This window comes from Nyctereutes procyonoides, unplaced genomic scaffold (assembly GCF_905146905.1).
Source record: "Nyctereutes procyonoides isolate TBG_1078 unplaced genomic scaffold, NYPRO_anot_genome, whole genome shotgun sequence".
NCBI lineage: Eukaryota > Metazoa > Chordata > Mammalia > Carnivora > Canidae > Nyctereutes > Nyctereutes procyonoides.
In genome coordinates, this window is record NW_026575134.1 from 14352584 (window position 1) to 14372405 (window position 19822).

A 19822-nucleotide genomic window follows, 5' to 3' on the forward strand; every position below is an offset into this window, starting at 1 on the left:
TCTTTCTCAACCACAGATGAAATATGTCTCTCTACAAAATGATGCTGTTCATGTTTAAGAGAAAATAAGAACACACATGCAGCAATGTCATCTATCCCTGTAACGATAAATGTATACAGTAGGTATACGTGTAGAAAATGGTTTGAAAAAGCGCCTTCAGATTTGGGGGTATGGGACTGATCTGGGGCAGGGGAATGTCCACATATGAAGGAAATACAGGGATTTTTCCCCATATTACTACTGCTTTACTATCTCATGGGAACACATTCACGTGTAACTTGTAGGATGCAGTATTAAGCTTGTTTTAATAAAAGACGATACACTTATTTTGGAGGGACGAAGTAACTTGCAGAGACCCCACTCTGCTTACTATTAAGACAACTATTTACATTGCTGTGCAAAAGCAGTTTTGCCTCCAAGTACACTTTGGATATATATATTTTTCTCATTTCAATACATGTTTATTGAAAACTTTTATTTATTTTTTAAAATATTTTATTTAAATTCAATTTGCCAACATATAACACCCAGTGCTCATCCCATAAGTGCCCTCCTCAGTGCCTATCACCCAGTCACCCCATCCCCCAAACTTTCTGCAAACTTTTGTTTCCCAGAGTTAGGAGTCTCTCATTTTTTTAAAATTATTTATTTATTTATTTATTTATTTATTTATTTATTTATTTATTTATTTATGATAGACATAGGGAGAGAGAGAGGCAGAGGGAGAAGCAGGCTCCATGCCGGGAGCCCAACGTGGGATTCGATCCCAGGACTCCAGGATCGTGCTCTGGGCCAAAGGCAGGCACCAAACCGCTGAGCCACCCAGGGATCCCTGAGTCTCTCATGGTTTGTCTCGCTCTCTATTTTCTTCCCACTCAGTTTGCCTCCTTCCCTTATAGTCCCTTTCACTATTTCTCATATTCTACATGAGTGAGCCCATATGATAATTGCCTTTCTACGATTGACTTACTTCACTCAGCATAATACCCTCCAGTTCCACCCACACTGAAGCAAATGGTGGGTATTCATCCTTTCTGATGACTAATATCCCACTGTATACATAAACCACATCTTCTTCATCCATCCATCTGTCGAAGGACACCGAGGCTCCTTCCACAGTTTGGCTGTTGTGGACATTGCTGCTGTGAACACTGGGGTGCAGGTGTCCTGTCATTTCACTACATCTGTATCTAGTAGTGCAATTGCTGGGTCGTAGGGTAGCTCTATTTTTAACTTCTTGAGGAACCTCCACACAGTTTTCCAGAGCAGCTGTACTAGTTTGCATTCCCGCCAACAGTGCAAGAGGGTTCCCCTTTCTCCACATCCTTGCCAACATTTGTTGTTTCCTGTCTTGTTAATTTTAGCCATTCTCACTGGTGTGAGGTGGTATCTCATTGTAGTTTTGATTTGTATTTCCCTGATGGCAAGTGATGCGGAGCATTTTCTCATGTGCTTGTTGGCCACGTGTACACACTCTTTGGATTTTGCATAACAGAAAAGTCTCGTAGGGCCTTTCCCGGAACAAAGAGATATGCACCCTGCCCTAAAGTCCATGTCAAATGAAGTGTCAAGGCTGAAGACTTCTGCCAGAAGGCTCCACCAACTGATGTGGGACAACAGCCCCATACACAGGAACAGGAGCTTTGGTTTCCATTCTAAGTGGAAGGATGGATAATCAGAAGCAACCACATGAGCCCTCCCAGCATCAGAGGTCAGCCTCTTTCTGACTGGCCGCTGTTGTCTACACAATGCATTGCAACTATAGTAGTAATCATAGCAAACATTTACAGTTGTCCACCATGTGCCAGGCCCTGTGCTGGGGGCTCAATGCCAAGAGTCTTACTTCATCCTCATGACGATCTGAAGAGCAGAGCCTTGGTTCCCATTTAATGGATAAGGAAACTGAGGTCAAGATGGATTTTTTTTCAAAGGTTTATTTATTCATTCAGAGAGAGTGAGAGAGAGGCAGAGACACAGGCAGAGGGAGAAGCAGGCTCCATGCAGGAAGCCCGATGTGAGACTCGATCCTGGGTCTCCAGGATCACTCCCCGGGCTGCAGGCGGTGCTAAACCACTGCGCCACCGGGGCTGCCCCTCAAGATGGATTAAGAAAGGTTCTCAAGCAAACGACTGAAGAGCAGCTCTCCTTGACACCTGCCAATCTCAAGCCCGGGCTCTAGCCTCCACTCTGCACTGCCTCCCCAGCTCCATGAACTGGTGAATTTGGAGGGGTGGGGATGGGGCTTTGCTCCAATTAATAAGTCCACGTAGAGTCTCAAATTGGTATGTATTTATATTTAGGTGAAGGGCCAAGTGATTTCTACAACAATGCTAAAGAGACACTCCTGTCTGACCCCTGAGAAAGGGCAATGGATAGAAAAGGACCTGGCCTTGCCACACTCAGGGAAGTGGGGACCTCCTCAGCCCGCAGCATCACGGTGGTTCTGGGGAGCTCCGAGAGAGCAACGAAGTCACAGGTGAATCTGCCAGGGGCATCAAGGCAGCTGTACTTCAACATCGCACTTTCCCGATTTGGGGCCTTTCTGCCAAAACCAGAAGGCAAATTGCATGTTTTTGTGGTTCTATTTATTAACAGAGTCCCTGTTTATTTAGACCAGACACGTGGTGAGGGCCTTATATTGAGACCAACAACCCAGAGCCTGGAATTCCTACTCCACTTGCTACTGGGGGTCTTTTATTCCAGTCCCCTTTGATCCGGCAACATGTGAGGGGCAGGGAAGAGGCAGGCAACCCTGTCTAGCAAGGCGAGGGAGACAGCACACCTGCCCTCCAGATGCGGTGAGCTCTTAGAAAAGGTAACAACGTATGTAACACATTTCCCCCAAAATTACAATTCTCAGAGAGAGGGGGTTAGGGAAATAAATTTCAGGAGAAGAGTGGCAGATGGGATAGATGGATTCAATTAAGACAAAGAACATCAAACAATTCCAGGGATGCCTCATTCTAATGGAATGTCATTCTCTCCTCGTCGCCTCCGGGGAGCTCCCAACAACCGTCTAGGTAGGAAGTAGGGTGCACACACAGTGCCTCGACCCCAGCGGGAGCTTAATATCCCCAAATGAGAGAGCTAATATTACCTCTTCTCTTTTCAATAATGAGGTAAAACAGCACATGAATCAGACTAAGTGAATGCAGGCTGCGTATTAGATGCACATCTCTCCAGAACCAGGTGTGATTCAGATTAAGGAGGTATTTTCCATCTCTGTGGACCTGATTTCTTTATTTGGTCTACGAAAGAGTCTCCTTTTTAATTAAACCAACCACTGTTATTTTTCTGAGAAAGATAATAAAACAATAAAAATATTTACACCCTTTTTATCTTCCCAAAAGTTAATCATGAAGGGAAGAAGGTGTTATACCTTTGCTAGGCAGTTTTATCACAAAGACGTTATATTAATATGCTTTAAATGACTGTTTGGCAGGTCTGTTTATACCTATTAAGAATGTATAAGATTCTTGTTGCCACTAGCAATCTTTGTAACTCTTTACTACCAAAAGGAATTCAAGTCTGCAATAAATCTGCCGTATGTATAGTTGATATGTAAGTCTAGACATGTATATAATACTATATATGCACCACGTTGACCTCAGTTTTCATCAAAAGTCAAGTGTAAAAGTCTAGTAGCGTGATGAGCAATGCTTCCTGCCTTCCCTGGCTCCCAGTGGTATAATTTAATTGACAGCCATGTTCTCCAGTTACTAAGTCACAGGTGGGTTAGAGTTTCACAAAGTTGGTGTTATTATCTCTAGAGTCGGTGGAATCACTGCAAAGCTGAGGGTGGAAACCACAATTATACTCCAGAAGTCTAACTGCAGTAATGTATACGCGTTCTGGTTATCAGTTAAACAGGCAATGAATGGCTCCAACATCTGTCTGTTTTGTAGAGATGCTAACCCACTTTTTGGTTCCAGCCCATACTTGACTATGTTACAAACTCAAATGCTCCCAGCTAGAAGGGAATAATATTTAGGCTGTCCCGCCAGCTTCAGGATGCTGTGTAGAAATAATCTCTACTTGAGAGATTTGGCTGGGAGAATAAACTAATATTAAAATACTGGACTGTTGCCTTGTTTCTCTGAGACTGAGATGCCCTGACTCCTCTGGATGATAAGCTACCTTTGGTTTCTTGGATGATCGAAAATGGTTCCTGAGAGAGGAGAATTTTCTGGCAGGTCCTAACCTTTGGGCTTGAGTCCCTTGATCACTTTACTCTCTACACACCTCAAGGAGGGCAGGTTGTAAGGACACCAATGTGATAGCGTTGCTATCAGTAAAGACTTGTTCCCAACAGTTACATCATGACCTTGTCCTTGATGAATTCTTTCCATAAAGTAGTGATTGAGTTTAAATAGCAAAAATTTGAATGCCCAGGGATAAAGGTAAATTACAAAACTTGGCATGTAGGAGATTCTGGAGTAAACCAGTCCCACTGAGCTGGCAAGGATGATTCACAGCTCACAGGAAGTTCAAAAGAGGAACAAGGAGCATTGCTCAGACAATGTTGTTTTGTTATCTGATCACTTTATACATAAACCATTCTGTATCAGTTATGTATTCTCATGTAACAAGTTATCCCAGAATTTAACAATCTAAAACAGCAAACACCAATAGTTTACACTCATAGTTTACAGGGGGGAGGGGGAAGGGAATCCAGGCATGACTTAACTGGGTGTCTCTGCCCCAAGGTCTCTCACATACGTGGGCCAGGGCTGTGGTGTCATCTCAAGGCTCGACTAGAGAAAAGGATGTTTCCAAACTCAGTCACGTGGCTATTGACCGCACCTCATGGGCTGTTGGACCAAGGGCCTCAGTTCCTCTCTGTTGGCCAGAGGCCTCCCTAGTCCCCTGCTACCTGTGCCTCTCCATAGGGCAGCTCACAAGACCAGTCTTCACCTTACCATGATACATCTTCCCCAATCTCTAAGGTGCAGAGCAAATCCTATCTTCTCTGTGACACGTTTTCGGGTCATTCCAAACCAGATTTTAGCTCCCCATATAGGTAGGCACAACTCGGAGAGACCATACTATTCACTGCCCTGGCCAGTCCCTGTGTACTTGTTTTTCCGAGGAGTTGATAAGTTTCACACCTTCCTTCTTCCATAGAGACCACCAGACTGCTTCTCCACACTGGGCTAAGTCTCGTTTGTCTTCCTCTCTTGATGGCACTAGTCCGTGACAGGCAATATTGGTTGAAAGGATGGATGGATGGATGGATGGATGGATGGATATTTGGAAGGAAATGTCAAGCACATTGTCTAGCATATCATAAGAAATCAAAAAGTAATAAATATCTGTTAATAGCACCAACTCTTAAAATGAGAATTCTCCACTTGCTGGCATGTTAGCCACTTAGTGGTCCCTATGGAGGAACCCTTCCAAAGACAGCAGAGGCAAATCAAACTTGTCTGGGTCTGACAAAACACAAGCCTATCCACACAAACATCACAACTGAAGACCAGTCCATAGCTCCTCCTTCATTGCCCATCCTAACCCTGGCTTTGAGGCACAGGATGCCAAGTGCAGAGGCATTAGATAGATGGCATAGCCAGGACAGTCCAGAGCAACTTCAAATCAGTGTTCTTCGGCCACTGGGCAGAAACAAAAGTGGTAAGAACGAAAAGGGTACTGGGGAAAATAAAAAAGACATTGATTGTGAGGGAGTGCCCATATACTTTAGGTAATTCCTAGTAAATGAAAGGATTCAGAGAGAGAGAAAAAGAGAACGAGATACCAGAACTTTTAAGGCCTTTCTTGCCTACCCCTAGGGAGAGGAGGAGAAATGTCAATTAATGCACCAAACACCCAAAATTCAGAGGACATCTAAGGCTTCCTTTCTAGCTGGCTAGCGCAGTTAAGCCTGGAGTGCTCCCGGGAGTCAGATTCCCGGGCCGGAGGTTGCAGGCGCAGGTCGCTGACGGGGCCACCCTAGAATCACGGCAGGGAGCGCTGCAAACTGCTCCAGGGCTGGGCCCAGCAAGCAGCCTGCTCCGAGCGCTGAGGGTGCCCTCCCGCCACCGTGATCCTGGAGCAGGGGCTGCGCCGTGGTTCCCGCAGAACCCGAGACACGCACCGCGCGCCGCGCGTCCGGGGACACCGCGACCCTGAGTTTTGGGCTTTGCAATGTCCCGCCGCCTGAGATGGCCCCAGACTCGCCTGCTTTTTTTTCTTTTAAGCACCACTTCCATCCACCCATTGGTCTCAGCTCCCAAAGGCATCCGCGGACACCCCCCCCCCCACGGTCCCCAGGTCCACCGTGACAGGAAAGAAAGGGTGAAGGGAGTGGGAGGAGGGCTGGGAGGACAGGTCACCACCAGGGTCGCCTCCTGGCTTGGGATGCTCTTGGGGCTAACCTGTCCGGCTCCCCTCCACCCCCACACGCCCCGGGCTGCAGGAGCGGGGGAGGGGGATGCCCGGAGGCGGAAAGCCCGTCCGGCTCCCCCCCACCCGTGCACCCAGCGGACCGCGGCGGCGGGGGTCTCCGCGGGGGCACCTCACCGTGGACCACAGGGAGCCGGCGAGGGAAGGGCGCTGCAAGGGCGGCGTGCGGAAACTTTCCGTCGTCTGGAGGCCGCTCGGCGGGGTCGTGCCTCTCCCCGGCCGGCCCCCGCCCCCGCCCCGCTCGGTCTGCGCGCCCCGGCCCCTCCGACCCCGGCTCGGGCCTCCGGGCGCACGAGAAGGCGGTGCCGGCGGTGACCGGGCGCAGCATCCCCGCGCCCGCGCGCACCGCCGCCGCCGGGGCCTGGCGCGCCGCCCCGCCCCGCCCCTCCCCGGCGGACCCGCCCCGCCCCTCCCCGGCGGCCCCGCCCCGACCCGCCCCGCCCCTCCCCGGCGGCCCCGCCCCTCCCCCGGCGCGCGGTCCCTCCCCCTCCCCCCGGTGGCGGCCCCTCCCCTCTCCTCCCCCGGCAGCCCCTCCCCTCCTCCGGAGGCGGCCCCTCCCCTCCCCTCCCCTCCCCTCCCCTCCCCTCCCCGGCGGGCGGGCGGGCGGGCGGCGAGCTGCAGGCGCCTCTCTGCTGCCCCCCGCGGCCGCGCCCCCGGCGCCTGCTCGGGCTCCGGCTCGGGCTCGGGCTCGGGCTCGGGCTCGGGCTCGGGCTCGCGCTCGGGCTCCGGCTCGGGCTCGGGCTCCGGCTCCTCCTCCCCCTCCGCCTCCTCCCTGCCGCCCTCCCCTCCTCCTCCCTCCCGCCCTCCCCCTTTCAGAGCACTCAATGTCGGAACGTTCCGAAGATGACGTCGGAGCGTTCTCGAATCCCGTGTCTCTCGGCTGCTGCTGCCGAAGGAACAGGGAAAAAGCAACAAGAAGGAAGAGCAATGGCGACACTGGATCGCAAAGTGCCCAGTCCGGAGGCGTTTCTGGGCAAACCCTGGTCCTCCTGGATCGACGCCGCCAAATTACACTGCTCCGACAGTAAGAACCCCACCGCCTCCTCCTCCTTTTATTATCCTGTAACCTTTCCATTCACCTAGAGCCACTGGGAAAAAGTGTGTGTGTGAGAGACAGAGTGGCCCCCGGTGTCGTCCATGCTTCTCCCTCTCTCCCTAAATAAATACACACCGGGACAGATCATCAATGCACAGAGAGAGGCCCTGCTGCCAGGGCGGGCTGTCTGTCTGTCTGTCTGTGCCGGGCTCCCCGTGGCAGCCCGCGGGGTGGGCTTTCACAGCCCCACGGTGGATCTGTTTAAAAGGCTACTCTGTTGCTGCTTGCATAGTTTTTTTGGTACCTATCTGGGCCAGGTGGATGGCAATCCGGACTTGGGAGAAAACGTTGCATTGTCAATTTTTGAGAGATTTTCACGTACAGTATTTCTATCGATCTGTTTGCAAATAAACACTCTCCCTCCCCCCCACCCTCCTTGACTTTGGCTTTTTCCCCCCCTTTTTGATCTTTTTTTTTTTTTTCTCCTCATTTTCTTTTCCTCTTTTCTTTTTCATCTGCAGATGTAGATTTAGAAGAGGCTGGAAAAGAGGGTGGAAAAAGCAGGGAGGTTATGAGGCTTAATAAAGAAGGTAAGTGGAGCTACTGGCATTTTAGTGTTAGCATGTGTGGCAGAGTCTTCACAGGATTTCGACTATAATGTGAATTGTTCTGCTGGGTACAGAGTGACTAAGCCTTGTCAAAAATCGAGCACGCCCAGGTGACTACTGCCTCATGTTAACTTCTTTCAAAGTATAAATACAACTGGGGGGGAAGGGGGGAGTCGTGGAAGGCAGAAGTTTACAGCACTTAAGTGGAGTCCACCTTTGGACCTCCTGATGCCTATCTGCCATTTACCTTTGGAGCATCACTGCCAAATGGTGGTGGTGGTGGGGGGGGTGGCTTGAAATCTTTGAAATGAGGAGCAGAGCTCCCTTCACCTGCATCCCAGCCTTCCTTGTGGGTAAATACACAACAGTTTAATGAGCCCCACATGGTCAGTCATTCTGGCAGCTACTTCTCCACTCTCCCCCCAAAACCATTGTACATGGCAGACCTTTGCAGCAAGTCACATTCGGCCCACTTTCTGTTTGGCCACAGATTGTTGTATGGCGGGCAGGGCCAGGGGCATCTGTGTGTGGGGCCCCCAGCCGGTCGCACGTCTCTGTGTCCCCAGCATGGAAATAATATAGTACCTGAAATGGGACACAGTGAGCAGATAGGTCATCTCAGACGGAGGCAGGGGAGGGAAGCCACAGCCTGCTGGAACTGGGCATCAAACACACATGGTCGTCATAAATAAATCATATCCTGTTCGCGTTTGCAGGCCTGCCATATGTAACTCTGGTCTATGGGCTTCACATGGAGGAACTCCAGAGGCCACTTTCTGCTGAACAAACGGATGGGTTCATGTGAACTGGGATTTGCTAACTAGTGTCTTGTAAACATGGTTGGCTGAAATTGAGGTGGGAGGAAGGCCTGAGGGCAGAAGAGGTTGGTGGGAAGTGTTGGAGGAGTTCAGCCATAACTAGGCCGTGGGAGTATGGCTCATCCTAAACGAATGGGGGGAAGACCATTTGGACTCCAAAGGATGGTCTCTCTCGTAAACCAGGATATCACCCTGTAAGGCAGTTAAAACCGACTTGGAAAGACGGAACTCATTTTGTGGATCACCACCTAAGACAGTCGGTTTTCTGTGCCCAGGGATTTCCTGACCATCATGCAGCGAGAGGAAAATTTGTGCTTTAGAAAAAATAGCATGGAGGTTAAAATGCATGCATATTCAAGGACAGATCTCTAGCATAGTGTTCCTGCTAATTAATCACTTTGGGAATGAAACCTTATTCTAGAGATGTTTGCCTCTAAATATCTTAGTGTGATCCTGCCATGTGCCTTTAGGATGCACAAGGGAACGATGTCGAGTGGACTTCTTACAACTGGCAGCTTATTGGCGCTAAATGTCCACGTGTGTCGGCAACGGAAAGCGTCACTGGAAATTGTTTTTCTTTACAAACTCTTGAGATCTTTAAAAGCTTGTGGAACTCTGTTGTTGTCAGACTACAGGCAATGGAAAGGTTTCCACAACAGAGGATGAGGTTGTGAAAACCTTTAAATAAGTTGAGTAGAGGTCATGGTATGGTACCGGTTGGCACCTCTCAGGCCTGGGCGACAAGTTCTGACTATACTGCACAAAACTCATGTTCGGCACCCTCCTCCCTGCTTCCGTCTCAAAAGACTCCTGTTCTCAGATTCTCTTTGCCTCATGAGAAATAGATTCTTTTAAGGAAAAATGAAAAAGCTCTCCTTTCCTCAGAAGTCACAAGTGGTACATCCTGCTTATTATAGCCTTTGTCCTGTAAAGGTACAAAGATTTAGCTCCTAATTATATGCGTTTGCATTAAGGACACCCACTGTTCGGTGTAACATGCAATTGCCGAGTTCACCAAATAGCCATGTATGGGCTGAAATCTCTTTGTTCATAGGCCTGATGGAGCAAGCTTGGGTTAGCAATCCCCGAAGGTCTTCCTGGTAGGTGCATGCAGTTTTCTTAGGTAGAGGAAGGATACAGTAGTAAATATCTATTCTCCCCCCACCTACCTCCCCGTCCATGGTGAGGAATCTAGGGTCCTGCTGGGACTCTGTGTCGGTATGTTTGGTTGTCAGGGTGTCCAGAAACACTGGTTGCATTAGTGTCGCTGTGGGTCTTCTTGTCGGAGTCCCCTTGTGAGTGGCCTCAAGATGGATATGTGTTTGTGGATGGGTCCCCAGGACACAAAGTGACCCAGGTGTGATTGTGTTTCTCCACATGTGTGGGATGCATAGAAGGGCCATGTTGCTGTTGGCAGTAAGCAGATCTTGAAAAGAAGTTTGGGCTTTAATGGCAGTGAATGAGTTAGGAATTCCAAGTGAGAAATGAAGGAACGCAATCCACATTTTAATATGTTTTAAGTCGTAAAAGAAATATTTACCGTTTTAACCATTTTAGAGAATACATAATTCAGCGGTGCTAGGTACATTTCCAATGCTGTACAGCTGTCATCACTACACATTTCCTGAGCTGTAGGAACGCTGTAGCCATTATACAATAACTCCCCTAGCCCCTCCCCCAGCTCTGGAAACCTCTGGTCTACTGTCTCTGTGATGCCTATTTTAGATCCTCTCTCTCTCTTCCCCTTTCTCTCCCTCTCTCTCTCTCAAATGCAGTATTTGTGTCTGGCCTATGTCACTTAGCATAGCCGCTTTATCGTTCATCCACGTTGTAGCAGATGTCAGAATTTTTTTCCTTTTTAGGGCTAAATAATATTCCATGGTGTGTATGGACCGAGTTTTATTTATCCAGCCATCTGTTGATGGGCATTTGGCTTGTTTCCACCTTTTGGCTGTAGTGAATAACGCTGCTGTGACCGTTGTTGTGATAGGATGTTTTATAGATGCAACTCAGGGAGGAAGGTTAGGCTGGAAATGCCAAAGGAGATATTTTGGCTTCTGCCTCTCTCTGGCCACAGCCTCCAATGACACAGAAAGGACTTGCAGGTGTTTAGAATAACCCGACTTTGGAATGTGCTCCCTTCTTCATTCCTCATTCTTTTCACCTTTGGTGGCTTCAGTCTTCCACCTATATCAATATGAAACATTAACCGAATGCTTCAGAATTTCTTCAGTGAATTCTTCGCATTCGTGTTATTTCCTCCAAAGTTAGCGAAAATCACAGCCAAGAGGAATTTGACAAACAGCCGTGAACCTTGCCAGGTCATCACCTGGGTTCAGAAGGCGTCTTAAACTCCATGCTTGGATGGGGTGGCGTGGGGTTACGCCAAGGGCATCCTAGAGCATGAAGGGAGCAGGAGAGAGGGCTCCAGGGCAGCTTCCCCTGTATGACCTTGGGAACTTCGGTTCCCTTCTCTGGGCCTCTTCTCTCACGTGTAAAGTAAGGGAATGGGTTTACACATCCCCTAGGGTCCCTTTGAAGCTACCAAACCTGACTTTGTCTACTGAATGTACCCCTATTTGAGATCCAGCCGTACACAAAACCATAATACGTACACAAAAACACACAGGCTGTTTTAAAGAAACAACAACAAAATGAGGCCCTCACATTAAAAATGTCTTAAACTACTACAAACCGGGCTATTTCCTCATTTTATAATCTCTTGGTGGCAAACTTCACTGCATCTCCCGCATAAGCAAATCGTTTGTGAAGAATGTGGGGCCTTTAGTACTGGGAGCACTGAGTTCAAAACCCAGGTGCATGTGTTCCCCCCAAAGTGGAGAGTTATGTACCCTCTCTCAGCACTCAACGTAAACAACTCACACCCCATCCTCACCTGTGAGCGTACGCACAAGGAAGGATGAGGTTGCGGCTATAGCAAACCAGGGCATTTATAAGGTATGGTATCTACGCGAGCATCGATATCTAGCACATCCCACCCAACTCTCCACTCCATATTTCTATAATAATGATTAGTAGTGGCGCAGTAGAGAGAGAGAGATAAAAACCATACATGCCACATACTGCTAACCAAAATCACTCCTAACCACGAAAACTATGGTAGCATCCCACACACATTCCGTGTCGCGAGCGAGAGACACACACCACCAAAGAACACAACCAAATTACCTGGGCACCAAAATCCGACCACAAAACATACAAAAACAGACGCCTCTTGTGTCCTCATACAAACAAATATCTTACTATCGAGAGCAAACATCCTATCCCTTACCCTGATTGATTTTGATAATGATGTGCAGATTTGAATTGATTTGTTTTTTGTGGTTTATTGTTGTTTTGTGTATTTTGAATAATTATTTAATATTTTGTTGATGTTTTATTGTGGGTTATGTGGAATTTTTAGATTTTATTTATATGTATATATGAGTTAATGATTGTATTAGGATTGGTTAGTAGGGGAATTAGTAAATATTAATTGATTTTATTTAATGTTGGTATTGTGTGTTGATAAATGTTTGTATGGTTATTTAAAAGATTTTTTAAAAAACCGAGTTTCTAGACGCCATGTGTTAGTAGAGTTCAGTTAACATGTAGTCATTGATAACTTTTATCAGGAGCTAGAAAAAAGTACTTAGGCAGTTTGGGGCCTATGGCTAAGAAGGGTTTACAGAGTTCTCTCTGGGGACTGATGAGATGTAAACAATAATTTTAAAAATGATCAATCGGTAACTTGTTTTATCTGGTCACTGAGACAAGAAAGTGCTCAGGAGATCCTTGTTTGGGTCTTTTGGAAGCCTACACTGGTTACTTTGGGCTTTTGTCTGTGTTTTAATGTTCCCAGATGTTTTGACTTGATGGGGGTGAACTTGTGGAATGCTTCCAAGTTGGAAATTGTTCTGGGGCCAGTAAGATCTTGCCACGACTATAAGAGTTTGCGACTCTCCCCTGAGATGCTGGCGGAGTTGGGCTGGAATATAGGAAGAAGCCAGGAACATGGGAACATGTTCAACTCAGGTTCAGGAGCCTTGCAATTGTGCCTGGATGGGAGCATATTGGGGGCAAAGATGATAGCTGACCTGGAAGAGTGAAGTGTTCTTAGAAGCCAAGCCAGGGAAGCCAGCGACAAGTGGTAGAGATTTATGGGAATCTGCAGGCGGCTTCCCTTTGTCATTATACAGACAACTCCGTATCTATGCTAATAGGAGATGGGAAGACACCAAGTCCAAGATTACACAGATAAACTTCATTTTTGCCATTAATTTCAACTTCCTTGTCCATTTTGCCTACAGCCTCCCCTTTTGCTAACAAGCAGCAGCATTTGTTCGCTTTGGCGTTTCATTATTATCTCTTTTGTCTTGCCCAGAGTTTGGGATGAAAGGACAGGAGAGATGGAGTGGCCTCCAGGTGGTAGGGAGGCAAGCTGGAAAGGAAGAGAAAGACTTGGAGAGTGAATAAGCTTTGTCGTTGCCTCCAACTGATGGGGTGGGGGCTGGGGGTGGTGCCACCAGGACCAAGACCCTGAAGCTGAGAGAGCAAGCATTTTTAAAGCCATCTAGTTTGGAAAACATAAAGCTTCTAAAATGAGTATTTCTTCATACATACAAGCATTTCCATGTGCCCGGGTCTTCATGTGGAGAAAATGTGGCTCTGGCTCCTTCCAAAACAGGAAGTTCGGGTGGGCACAATTCGAAACGCTGTTTGTGAACTTGGCTTCTAAGCACAGTTCACTGTGCTGGGTTCTCATCATATGTCATTCTAAAGAATGATTTTTTTAAAAAAAGATTTTATTTATTTATTTGAGACAGCGAGAGCATGAGCAGCGGGGAGGGGCAGAGGGAGAGGGAGAAGCAGACTCCCCGCTGAGCAGGGAGCCCAGTGTAGGACTCGATCCCTGGACCCCAGGATCATGACCTGAGCCGAAGGCAGACGCTTAACTGACTGAGCCACCCAGGGGCCCCAAGAATAATTTTTTTTAATCTCTAGAAGATCTCTAGTAGACTTTTATACACATACAGCCATTTAAATGCTTCTTATTTTCTTTAATAATGTTCACAGGTGGGCAGCCCAGGTGGCTCAGTGATTTAGCGCCGCCTTCAGCCACGGCCTGATCCTGGAGACTCGGGATCGAGTCCCATGTCGGGCTCCCTGCATGGAGCCTGCTTCTCCCTCTGCCTGTGTCTCTGTCTCTTTCTCTGTCTCTCATGAATAATAAATAAAATCTTAAAAAAAATAATGTTCACAGGTTATGAAATCCAAAAGGGTATACGATGTAAAGGAAGTCTCCCTTGTCCCTCCCCTCATGCCCTGTTGCTTCCAGTAGATTCATACAGTTTTTTCTTCTCGCTTCCCCCACCTGGATGATAGCATCCTATAGGTACTGTGTAGTGTCTCGCCGTGACCGCTCATCTTATGGAGTGGTCCATATCAGCTCCTAAGGAGCTACCACATTTGCTTTTTTGGTGCCTGCATCGTGGGATGGTAATGTAAGCCTCTGAATGTCTCGCTTAGTGTTTAATACCCCCTCCTGCTTCCCTGGCCCCCGTGTCATGCATTTGAGACTGCATGAGCTCTTACAGTGTGTGAGCACGGGGCCAGGCCTAGGGAGACAGCCGTGAAAAAGCACAGCCTCTGCCTCATGGCACTTCCATCCTAGCAGCAAAGGTGGACATTTAAGAAGTAATGGTGACTTTGATGATTGCTCTGAAATAGAAAATCAGGGTGCCGTCGAAAGCCATGTTGGAGAGACATAACTTGTGTTAGGGGCTCAGGAAAGGCCTTCCTGAGGAAATTTTATGTACACCAAAACCTAGAGGACAAATGGAAGTTTCCATGTGCAGAGCTGGCCAGGACGGAGTTAAAGGAAACAACATGTGTGAAGGCCCAAAGTGTGAAAGAATATAGAGTGTTCTAGAATGGCACTACTTCTTTGTGGTGAGGGACTGTCCTGTGCATTGCAGACTATTTAGCAGCATTCCTGCCTCTACCAGTAGAGTCCAGTGGCTCCTCTCCCAAAAACGTCTCTAGACCCTGCCAAAGGTCCACTGGGGGTGGGGCACAATCACCCTGAAGGAGAATCGCTGGTGAAAGGGGAGGCTGGAGTCTAAGATGTTCACAGAAATATTCTCCTACTGTTTGTCTACGTCTGGGGCCTACATGGCAGTGAGTCAACCACAGTGAATACTCAGCAGGTGTATATGGAGCTGGGACTGGCCCCGGCACTGAGCTGCATTTAGGAGGACCTAAAGAAAGAGGACTCCCTCCCTCAAGAAGCTCCCCTCCAAAGATTTCCAAGATGACTCCTCCAAACCTCCAGCTCCATTCTGTCATAAATGGTGCCAGTAGTGAGATTCAGGTCCTAATTCTGGGTGGCCCAGCCCTCCCTCCCCGTGGGTAGGGGAAGACCCCAAGGCGCCAATTCTGATAATGATGGCATTTACTGTACGGTGACCCCTGATGTCAAAAGCACCATGGTGAAGCATTCAGGATTTTAGTTTATATTTAAAGTCAAGCTGGAAATACAACCGGCTTCCTGTGCAGTTTGATTACCCAGGGGATTTGTCTGAAATGGGGATGCACATGATGGAGAGCCACGCAGCTGGTTTCAGGATTTCCATGTTAAAGATTAGGAGATAGGATGGGCAGAGGAGGTCTGATTGCTGAGGACTTCTGACCTGTATCCTCAAGTGGTCTGTGGCATTCTTTAGGACCATAAGGCCATGTGCACTGCAGCCGGTGGTTCTCGGGCTGGCTGCCTCTGCTTTCCAAAGTGATTTAGAAAAATGAGGTAGATGAGATTTCTGCATGGTTTTCTGCATACGTTGTGTTTCTATCCTTTGGGCTAACCTTTCTTTCATGACGCTTGATTTCATTCATGACATCCTTCAGAAGTAGACATAAAGTGGTAGTGGCAGACACAGTGAGACCCTGTCCCAAATCCCTTTTACCCACAGACCCCACAGGCTGAGCTAGCCTGGTGCTTACATCTGCAAGCGAGGATCCTTTAGTGCAATAGGAATGATGTCGCCAATATGGTGGCAAGCGTCCTTCCTGACTCCACTCCTCCTCATAAGAACAACTAACAACTATTTGTGAACAAGACACTACTGGGAGGTTCTGAGAACGTGAAGGTGAGGCTGAAGGGCCCCCTGTACCACAGAGAGCAAGACGGACTGCAGTGGAGGGTAAGAGGAGCACTGCTCACTGACCGCATTGGCCCTCCCCCAGGCTAGCACAGCACCACACCGAGAGGTTGCCTTGAGCCAAGGCACCTCTAGGGAGAAGAGAAGTGAAGAGGGTGGCAGGGGACATGCAGCTCTTGGGAGTCCTCTCTCCCGTCTCACCCCACAGGGGGAATCTGTGAGGTGCATTAGGGGGAATGCTAATTCCCCCACACTGGGAATCCAGTTGTGACTAATAATCCAACATAGCCGTAATGGAGGGGGAGACGGTTAGCCACTGGGTTGGCCTTTGTCCAGTTGTGGAAACCAAATGTCCAGGACTGTGTTCCACGTTTCTTGCTCCTAAAACTCTTGGTGCAACGTTGTGTCGGTGATGCGCTCCAGCTAATGCTGCTTGGCTGGCTTTCTCTCATTCTCTCCTGTGGCAGAATTAGGATTGGCCACGTCAGCCAAACGGACCTGGCTTGGGACCCTGAGACACTTGAACTAATGATGAGAGGCTGGGAAATCCCTTCCTGCAAGTGGGCTGAGGCTGAGGACCCTTACCGTAGAGGGGCTAACCTTGGCTCGCCCCAGTTGCCTCTACGTGAAGCTGGAGTCCCACCATGAGGAAAGCTTTTGTTTTTATATAGATGCTTTATCCCTGTACCTGTGGTTTCATGACACAGTCCCACTGCCAACTTTAAAGGATCAGGTGCTTAAATAAAAAAGGAAGCCAAATAAGTACTCATTAGAGCAGGACAGAGTGGTACCAGGTCACCAGAGTGGGGAAGATAAAAATGACTCCGTGGTGGGTTCTTTGAGCATGGAAGTACTTAGCAGGGTATCTGTTGGATGGAGCTAAATGTGATTCTCTGGCTGGAGCTGGGGAGCTGCCCTGCCCCAGTGCACCAGTCATGGATGCCTGGGTCATGGATCCCTGGGCTGGGCGTGGGGAGGCAGGCCCCCCCCCCCAAACTGAAGCCGCTAACCAGGGTATAAAGGTAATTGAGACACATGCCTAGTTTGGTCCTATCAGATCAAGGAGGAATCTGGCTCTTTTTAAGAGTATATTGGGCACAAACAGGCTGATACTGTATATTCCACTTATGTGAGCTTCGTAGAGTAGTCTAAATTCATAGAGATAGTAGAACCGTGGTTGCCAGGGGCTGGGGGGAGGGCAGAGAAAGGGAGAGTTAGTGTTTAATGGGCGCAGAGCTCCAGTTGGGAGAGATGAATAAGTTCTAGAGATGGATGGTGGTGACAGTTACGAGGCCGTGTGAATATAGTTAATGCCACTGAACTGTACACTTAAAAATGGTTAAAGTGGCAAATTTTATGTTATGTATATTTTAGCACTGAAGTGCACTGGCATTGCAGACTGGGAAGTTCTGCGGAGCGTTACTTAAATCTTGCCTGTGCTCCTTATTACTAGCTGTGGAGTAAGATACTTCTCTGAACCTCTAATTTTCTCTTTTTCAGAATAGTAATATGCTCTCGGGGTTGTTGTGAAAATAAATGAGATACTACCTGGCATACAGCAGGTACTCAATAATGTAAGCTCTCGTTATGAAGTTGTTGCTTTTACCAGGCATTTGGGTCCTCGGCTTTGCCTTGGCAGAGCTGCCCCTTCCAGGGGTGAGGCAAAAAGGACTGCTCCATGAACGTGCCTAGGGTTTGCTAGGCATCTTTTGGTCAGTCCCTGGCTCTTTGAGGATGCTGGGAATAAGATCAAAGGGAGTTGGACTGATATCCCTGTGCTACTAGTTTTCTGAGTGAACCAGTTTCAGTTTTTCAAAGTATGGTCATTCTAGGGACCCTGCATCGCAATCCCTAGGTCCTTAGCCTCCCAGGCTGTGGTCGTACTGACTCAGAAGGACTGGGAGTAGAACTCAGGAATGTGCATTTTAAACAGGCTCTCCAGGTGGCTCTGCTGTTCACCAGAATTTCTGAACCACTGTTTATTGGCTATGAGAAGTGGCTTCCCACTCTGCCCACCTTGAGAATCCCTTGCGAAGCTCTTTAAAGACAAAAACACGGGACCACTCCTAGAGATTCTGACCCCATAAGTCTAGTTTAAGAGGTTCTAGGGAGCTGCTTATGTGTCTTTAAAAACGACAATCCTAGCTGCCATTTACTGGGCATTGACTGGATGCCAGGCACAGAGCTAAGTGTGCATTTTTTCATTTCATCCTTATGACCACACTATGAGGCAATTCCTACTATCCACCCCATTTTAAAGACTGGAAACTGGGGCTCAGAGAGGTTAAGTGATTTACCCAAGGTGATACGGCTGGGAAGTAGTAGAGCTGGGATTTGAACCCAGAGACAGGCTGATTCCAGATTCAAGCACTGGGTCACAGGTTTGCCTGGGTTAAGACTAAGGTGAGGCAGGCAGGACCCCCAGGACACACATTTCAGGAGGCGCCTCCCTAGCCTCACCCTGGGACCAGCCCCACAACGGAGAGCATGTCCTTTAAGCAAACTGGTTCCAGTTTCCTTTCCCCTCATGTGGGTACGTCTGCAGAGAGGGCCCCACGGTTCCCCACCCCAGTGAAACGCTGTCCCCCCTCCCCCAAAGGCCCAGCTCCCCGGCCTCTGTGGTCGGAGTCCTGACCCCAGGGAAATCTCAGGAGCTGACTCAAACTGTGCCTTTTTGGGAGAAGGTGATAGCAAAGATGGTTGCTAAGCAACTCCAGGGGCATCTCTCTACAGTGATGATTTCTCTCTTTCTTCCCCCCCTTTTGAACATCTTCTAGGCCTCTCTGTAGTTACTCTGTTGTTAGTGTTTCCATGAAGGGTGCACTGCTTTGGATGATGGAAGGAAGATGGCTTTTCAGTACCCACCACCTCCGAGGTGTCCTTTTGATGGGTGATGTGCCTGCTAAGTGGGTGTGAAAGACCTCTGCCTTCCTCAGCCACACTCACACCCTTGTTGTCACTGGCTCTGAGGGGACTGGAGCAGCTGAGAAAGGCATGAGGCCAGGGTCAGGGCGACATGGTCACATTTGGTTCTGTGGCTTTGGACTACACCTACTCTTCATTACCCTGGGCACTTAGCCTTTTGCCCATGATGACCTGGCTGGTCCTGGTGGAGCTGGTGTTTCTTTTTGCCTGTCTCTGTCTCTGTCTCTCTCACTTGCTCTCCGTGGTTTCACAGATCAGAAGAGCTCTTGACATCAGAAGAGCTGTCCCCTCTCCTGCTCGGTCACCTCATCAGCATGGGGTTTCAGGTGACCTTTGACAGGCCCCAGGCCCCTTGGTCTGCTGGTGGGTGATTCTGCCCCTCTCAGCAGGGGCCAAGAACATGTGGGATGGAGCACCTTCCACACGTGACAGGGTCTGCCCCAGACTGGCTGGAAGAAAGAGAAACACCAGAAAGTGAAACTGGTCCCATTTGGGTGAGGTTGACTCTATTTGCCTCCATCCACCAACGACAGCCCTGTTAGCCCCGTCCCCAGACTCTGGGCCTCTTCTGTTCCCTCGTGCTGCATCCTTGCCCTTGACCGTCATGGCCTTCCTCACCATCCTTTGAGAAGCAGGGCAAGGCTGAAAGAGAACATGGGAATTCAGATGAGTCCTGCTACCGTCAGAGGCTCGGGCCAAACACTTAACGGCAGGAGACAATTGAGAATAAAGATACGTTCAGTTTTATGCAAACCCAGTAAGTAGATCCAACCTTAAACAGATTAGGAAGCTATTTGCTTTCCGAATGGAATTACTGGAGATTTCATTGCACAGTAGACTGCCCTAGAGCATTTTGGGAATTATGCTTTATTTGCC

At 48.5% G+C, this 19822-nt stretch overlaps 1 protein-coding gene across 4 annotated transcripts in view; it reads left to right on the forward strand.

The window, feature by feature from the left end:
• The first annotated feature begins 7214 nt into the window (after positions 1-7214).
• Positions 7215-19822, forward strand: part of ATXN7L1 (ataxin 7 like 1) — a 244271-nt gene continuing 231663 nt past the window's right edge. For all 4 annotated transcript variants that reach the window (XM_055300978.1, XM_055300979.1, XM_055300980.1 and 1 more), the window contains exons 1-2: positions 7215-7423; positions 7957-8025. In XM_055300978.1, coding sequence (XP_055156953.1) covers positions 7243-7423; positions 7957-8025 — 250 coding nt within the window. In that variant the 5' untranslated portion in view covers positions 7215-7242. The remainder of the gene's footprint in view (positions 7424-7956; positions 8026-19822) is intronic.